The 7,051-nt window shown below is 31.5% G+C and overlaps 1 protein-coding gene across 2 annotated transcripts; it reads left to right on the top strand.

Moving 5' to 3' along the window:
- Positions 1–1,116: 1,116 nt before the first annotated feature.
- LOC112696478 (uncharacterized) lies at positions 1,117–5,147 on the top strand. Of its 2 annotated transcripts, none has more exons than XM_025749271.3 (9): positions 1,117–1,391; positions 1,560–1,751; positions 1,870–2,145; positions 2,435–2,469; positions 2,799–2,891; positions 3,043–3,178; positions 3,278–3,858; positions 4,065–4,377; positions 4,480–5,147. In XM_025749271.3, exons 1-9 carry the CDS (start codon positions 1,265–1,267, stop codon positions 4,788–4,790), a joined length of 2,064 nt encoding a protein of 687 aa, XP_025605056.1. In that variant the 5' UTR covers positions 1,117–1,264; the 3' UTR covers positions 4,791–5,147. The 2 variants fall into 2 exon arrangements, with proteins under 2 accessions (XP_025605056.1, XP_025605057.1); XM_025749272.3 differs by having other exon boundaries at positions 1,127–1,391; positions 3,046–3,178.
- The last annotated feature ends 1,904 nt before the right edge of the window (positions 5,148–7,051 follow it).

The raw sequence follows: 7,051 nt of genomic DNA, 5'->3' as shown, positions 1-7,051 counted from the left end.
TAGTACTCATAACATCTTTTAAGCCATTTTTTTTAAAATTATTTTGTATAGAATAAAATATATTTTTTAATTGTTTTATATGGAATAAAATATTTTCTTTCATTTCTAAATTATTATTGACTATGTAGAGTATTTTATTTAAAATTTGAGTACATGCATGTATTTACCTAAGTCATTAGAACATTACAAATTTTTATAGTACTCCTAATATTTTTAAGCCATTTTTTTAAAATTGTTTTGCATAGGATAAAATATTTTTTGTAGTATAATTTAAATAAATTTATTAAAAAATTTATTAAAAAATATTCATGAGCTATTAAAAATGGACAAAAGAGTATTGTATGAAATTCGAATTGATAGTTCATTAATATTTTAAAGAAGTCTCGTAATTAAATATTTGTTAGCTTTTTTTTAATGTATGAAATAAAATATATATTTTTTAATTTTTAAATTATTAATTTTTTAAATAAATTTTTTAATAAATTATTAATTTTTTTAATGAATTATTAATTTTTTAACAGCATAATTCGAATTACTTGAAAACACGTGCGTGGATGTAGTTTAAATCACCCTAATTCGAATTAATGTGTGTGTAATTCGAACAGGTTGATTCGAATTAGTGTGTGCGTGTGTTTGTGTATAATTCGAACTCAGCTGATTCGAATTATGTAGAAATGGAGTTCGAATTTAGCTAGTTCAAACTACATATAAATGTACATTGGTAGATTCATGAAGTAATTTTCGTTTGGCTGTAATATTTGGCTCCCCTTGGTTTATTATTGTCATTTGTCCTTTTTAATATATTAATAGTTACATTTCTATTCAATTCAATAAATAAATAAAGTGTAAAAAATAAAAATTTAAAATATGTATTAATTGTCTAGAATTTAATTTAACTATAATATTTTATATTTAATTAAAATATGTAAAGATATTTATTTTATTAATTAATAATATAAAATATATTTATTATGTAATACATGCGATACATGTAAATTCATCGTCTAATTTCCAGAGTACGATTAAAACATATTTTTATTATTCTGTTAAAAAAATCAACTATTAATTAAAAGTCATTTAATTTTGATGGGAATCATCCGCTAATTAGTAATTAGAAAGAACCACTTCTGTATACCAAAAAGGAAAAAGAAAGGGCCGCTTCTCAAACGTTCAAAATTTCGAAACCCAAGCCTCTCTCCCTCCTTCCTCTGTTTCCTCATTCTCCTCCCTCTTTTATTCTTCACTTCGCCGCCGATTCGCACCGATGATCTCCGAACCGGAAAGTTCTCTCAGAAAGAGAGATGTCTCTGACCGACGCCTCAGCATCATCGACGTTTCCTCTGCAGACGATTCCCTTCTCGATTCAAATCCCCTCAATCACCATCCTCTAGGTCATACTTTTCATTCTCTTTTCTTTCATCTCTTGTTTTATAACTAATTTTACTTGAAATTCTATTTGTTTTTATCTTCTAAATTGTTGTTTGCTGTGAAATTGAACCAAGCTCGTTGATACTCTTCTTTTGGATTTATCTCATTCATTTTAGAATTGTGTGTTTCAGAAAACCAACAGCACACTGATTTTTTATACACTCCGAACTCCAAAAAGTTTGAGGATGCCGCCACAAAACTCAAAGAGTGGGAGCGAGAGCCCTGTTCGAACGAAACTTCCGATGTGGAGAAGCCGAAGAAGAACAGCAAGTGCAACTTGCGCAAGAGTTTAGCTTGGGACAGTGCTTTCTTCACTAGCGCTGGTACATTTTCTTTAGCACTCTTGAATTTCTTATTCATTTGTTAACTTTTTGGGTGTGCTTCGGTTTCAGTGTGATTTTAAGTGTAAGTGATGCTTCTATTTGATGGATAAATTTGAAGGGGTTTTGGATCCGGAGGAGTTGTCGAGCATTATTGAAGGTGTTGAGAAGGAGGAAAAACACGCACTACCGGGAATTCAAGAGGATGTGTATAAATCATGTGACTCACTCTCCACATTAGGGAGTGAGAGCTTGACATTGGAAATGGAAAGTCAAGAGGGAGATTTATTTGAAGACGTAAGAGCTTCAATTCAGAAGTCTAGTGACAAGAAGTTAAGCCTCGCTAGTGGAAAGAGCAAAGTAACATCAGCGGTATCGGGGTTGCAAACTGATGAGGGCAAGTCTTATCATGCACTAAACCTTTTTGTTTTCTCTCTTTTTGCCTTAGCATTCTTGCAATCTTTTTTTTCCCCCTAAATATTCACATTTAGATATATTGTGGTTTGAGGTGTTTGAAGCCTAAGACATAGAATGAATATATGAGAAATGTTTTTTTTTTTCTCTTGGATTTGACAATTCATGTTATTGCATGTTTTGAATATGGTTTTATTTATTCCACTTTGTTTGTATTCTAGGATATTTATCATGAGTTAGTTGAACTGATTGTTTCTTGATTTTGTTTTCAGCTTCAAAAAGGATTCACATAGCTTCTCGCAACAAGGTAACTTGCACTACTGATAGAGTAGAATAGTATGGGATGGGAAAGTATTAACCAATATAACTATCCTCAGTTACCTCCATTTCAAACATAAGAATGCTTGAGGAGAAATTTGTGCAGTACCCCCAAGCACTTGGTTTATTTCAAGAAATGCTATGTTTGTGTCTATGATTGGCTGTTATCCAATTGCCTACCATATTTCTTATTTCTAAACCTCAAATTAAGTTGTATGTGCCATGAACAAACTCTTAAAGAAGGTTGAGGTTGCTAGGTAGAAACAAATCAATGGCATGATTATTTAACAGTTTGCAATAACTTTCCATTGATTTTAGATAAAGGCTCCACCTACTTCTAAAAATCCAAGTGCAGCACAAGGATTAGGGAAGATTACAAAGAGAAATCCTACTTTTCCACAACTTCCACAGGTATGCCACTAAAGAAAACCATTGAATAGAACTAGTACTTTTTCTTATTGAGAAAAAGAAATGGCTAACTGATGCATTGGCAGAGATAAAAGCTTTGAATTCATGAAATGAAATTTGAGTTTTTTATACCTATTAATTTTCATATTTGAAGAAGCCTGTTGCCACAAGGAGAGAATCATCTATATCGAAGCAATCAAAGGTACCTGGAAAACCTAGTCCAATTTCAACTCTATCATCCAAGAGGGTGTCACTTGGTGAAAATCTCAAGGCAAAACGAATAATTGGTGGTCAGAAATTGCTTCAACACAATTTTTTTAATTTCTCATTTTGGCAAAAGTATGCCTTCTTTCTGAGTTATTGTTCATGTTTTTATTTGATCTCTTCAGGCAATGTCCATTTGGTGCCCAAAGCATCTGTTGTTCGAGATTCTCATGGCATTTTGCCTAAACCCTCTGTATCATACAAATCCCCTTCAGTCCCGTCATTATCATCCAAGACAAAATCAGCAACTTCCACATCTGCTGGAACTCTAAAGCCACCTTCATCTCGCTCAGCTGTTAGTACTCCATCAAAAATTGCTTCAACAAATAAGACTGAGTATGGGCCTTCAAATCTCTCAAGTCTGATGTCTGTGAATAAGCATTCTTCTAGTGTTTCACCTGCTAGCTCTATCAGTGACTGGTCTTGTGAGTCATCATCATCAGCTTCCATGGCTAAAAATGTGTGTAACTCAAGGACCAGAATTGAAAGTAGCTCTAGTAGACAGATCTTATCAGACACTGATGTTGAGCGAACAAATTCTCAGAATCTTCAGAACGATTCAAGCATAGAAGGTTTGAAAATTCAACATACTATGTTTGGCAGTTCAAGTGCTAGGATTGCTCCCGGAGAAACTGTTCTTCCTCCAGCTCCTGTGAAACCTTCGGGTCTTCGACTTCCTTCACCCAAGATTGGCTTCTTTGATGGGGTGAGTTTTGCATTCTATCTGTTTTAGTACCGTTTAGTTGTTGAAATTTATAAAACTGGCATCATTATTATGATGAATATTGTAACATAATTTACTATTGTTATTGCAGTTGCCATACATCACTAAATTATGATTTTTTATCTATTTCTTTTTTCATGTCTGCCTGTTATTGCAATGCATTGCTGAGATTCCCTACCATTATGCAGGTTAAGTCATCAGTGCGCACTCCACGTGGAGGAATGCAACCACACTCTGTTATACCTCGTGGCTTGCCAAAGCATGCAGCAAGAAATCCAAGTGACAGTCAAAAGAAAACAAAAACTGGAAAGCTGCCAGTGGCTAGATCTATCGTGTCAGCTGAAAACAGAGAACCCACTTACCAGCAAAATTCACTTCCAGCTCCTCTTCATGAATCGTTAGATATTGAAATGAAGATATCTAGTGCTTTGCAGAATGTCGAAAGCTCTTCTGAAACGCCAAAGGAAGTTCAATTGGAACCACATCTTACAATTGGGTCAGGTAACTTGAAGGCCAACAATATGGTGGCCAAAGTGCATCTTGTTGGCATACATGACGATGAAATCACTCTTACTAATGGAGGCCATAATACTTGTGTTTCAGGTGCTGTTGATCTTAAAAATGATTTGCATCCACTAGAAGGTGTCCATAACAAGGAAAATGTTCAATGTGATTATCAGATTGATTGTTTGAGCAAACAAGTTGGACTTATGGACATAAATTTCCAGACACAGGAAAAGCTCACTGGTGATTCTCTATCTTCCTCCCAGAATGATACTAGCTTCCAAGATAAATCCAATGGTTTGGAGCTATCAAGTCGGAAGGAGCTTGTTGATTGTCCCAAAAGGGAAGAATCATTAAAAAGTTCAGCTACTCCCTGTCTTTCAGTTTCCCAAACCAGCTTTGAACTTTGATTTTGCGTTCTCAACAAGAGAACTTTTGATGTCAAAGATTCCTTGTGCAATACGGATAGACACTCAACTACAGATTTATATTATGGAAGAAAGTAGCTAATGTGATTTAACGAAGTTGAAACTATTTGAAATTGCTGTTTGTTGCTAAAGGTGCAACTGGAGAAGTATTGATTTATTGATCATTGATGATATGTCAAAGTCATTGATAGAAAGTCTTTTTATCATATTGGCTATATGCTCAACCAACGACTTGAATTTGATGGGTCTCCTCCATGTCTCAAATACAGAGAGAAATTGTAGTGTATTTGTTTACCATGTGCTTTTTGGCAACTTGCCGTAGCAAGTACATCTTGAGCACTCATTGGCTACGTTTGAGTATGCATCTAAGTATCTAACAAACACGTGGTTTTTTTTTAAGTTAATTCAAAATTTCGTTTATATGTATATAGTTTAACTGTATAAGACGTCAAGTTGATTATTTAGACACTGCCGGTGTGCCCATATCCATATCCAATCGAATACAGGTATCCATATCCATGTAACTTGCAACTTAGAGCAGTGTCATGTAATCCGAATTGGATTTCATTTTTTGAATTCGTAGTATGAAATTCTTGTTCTCATTGATAATATGGATCAAAGTCTTATCTTGTTTTAAACATGACTATGTCATTCTAAATTGAAATCATTATAAACTCCGGCACTTTAAAATGGTGATATACTGATGTGTTCAAAATTTTTAAAATCTAGCTTGAAGTACTTGTGTATTTTTTCTTGTCATCAATTTATATATTTTTTTTTCTCGCATCATTTTTCAGCATTCATGTTAGGGTTGTAGACATAGTTGTAAAAGATGAATTGGTGATCAAACAGATCAGGTTATTAGTTTACTGGTTTATTAGTTCAACTGATAAGTTATTGGTTGAACCGATAGAATTGGTCTTACGTAAATAAAAAATATAAAATAATCAAAAGTCTAAAATTAAATTTTAAAATAGATATCTTCACTAATATTTTAAAAACAAATAAGTTTTAACAAATTATAATCAACAAGTTATACACTTATAATCCAGTTATCATTAAATGAGTATATAAAATTTTAATATTTTTCATAATAAAAATTTTTTAATTTTATTTTCATACTAAAGTAACTATTTTTTATTTCAATAACTAACTAATTGATTTATATTTATTATATTATTTTTGATATTTTTATTTATATGTTTAATAATATTTATATTAATAATTATGAATAATAAAAAATATAATTAATTTAAATATAAATGAGTATAAAATTAAAATAATATTAATAAAATTATTGTATATTTTTATTAGATAATTAATAATTAGCATATAAAATACTAAGGGAAGCATGTAAAAACAACGAGGACCCAAGTTCAAGCCACATCTTCAACAATTTCAAAATTTTTTTAGAGCGATTCGGTTGGACCGATTCTCACCGATTTTAAGCAGTTCTCATTGGTTCTAATTTTTAAAGGGTTATATTACTAGGCTGGACCGATTAAGGGTCTGGTTCACCAATTTTCTAGTCGAATCGGTCGATTCGATCCGGTTCTTATAACACTGGTTTTATAGATTTATATAATTGTGAGTATAGTTTAAAAGTTTGTAATTAAATTTTTATTACATAAAAAATCCTAGTTAGATCTTTTTTATTTTTTTTGTTAAAAGATACTTTTTACTTTTAGAATATTTGTTTTGGATTGTAGTGCTAGTTTGGATTGGTTTTTTTTGAGTGAAAAAGTACTTTTTTTTAAATAAAATAATTTTATTCAATTTAAAATCTATTTGAATATGTCTTTTAAAAAAAGCACCTTTATTAAAAAAAATTATTTGCTTGTTCTAAAAATTAACAATATCTTACTTTAAAAAAATAATAAGCAAAAACGTTTTTAATACTTAAAAATTCTTTTTAGAAAGCCTATCCAAATTTAAAATAATTTATGTCGATTAGAAAAATATCTTTTTTAAAAAATGAAAAAATAAATACTTTTTTCAAAATCCAATTGATGGAGGGATAATTGTCGGTCTAGAATTTCTTAATAGAAAAGTACTTCGTTGTAAGCATAGTCCAAACCAACAATTTATCCCCAATTAAAGTTTAAAAAAGTTTGTCACAATACGAATCAAAATAACCGAGAGTATTAATCCCGGGTCATTCTCCCTAAGAATTGCAATGAAGTGCTCAATTATTGGTTATGAGGAGAATCGGGATTTTGAGTTGGCAATTGACAAGAAATGTA

Source organism: Arachis hypogaea, chromosome 6 (assembly GCF_003086295.3).
Source record: "Arachis hypogaea cultivar Tifrunner chromosome 6, arahy.Tifrunner.gnm2.J5K5, whole genome shotgun sequence".
NCBI classification, from domain to species: domain Eukaryota; kingdom Viridiplantae; phylum Streptophyta; class Magnoliopsida; order Fabales; family Fabaceae; genus Arachis; species Arachis hypogaea.
This window is presented reverse-complemented; position numbering and strand designations above follow the sequence as displayed.

Bases quoted from the DNA above. Each gene is read 5' to 3' on its own strand.
- LOC112696478 (XM_025749271.3), top strand. From the start codon at position 1,265: ATGATCTCCGAACCGGAAAGTTCTCTCAGAAAGAGAGATGTCTCTGAC. The intron at 2,892-3,042 runs GTATGCCACTAA...TCATATTTGAAG, and splicing joins CTTTTCCACAACTTCCACAG to AAGCCTGTTGCCACAAGGAG. The intron at 4,378-4,479 runs GTAACTTGAAGG...CTTGTGTTTCAG, and splicing joins ACATCTTACAATTGGGTCAG to GTGCTGTTGATCTTAAAAAT.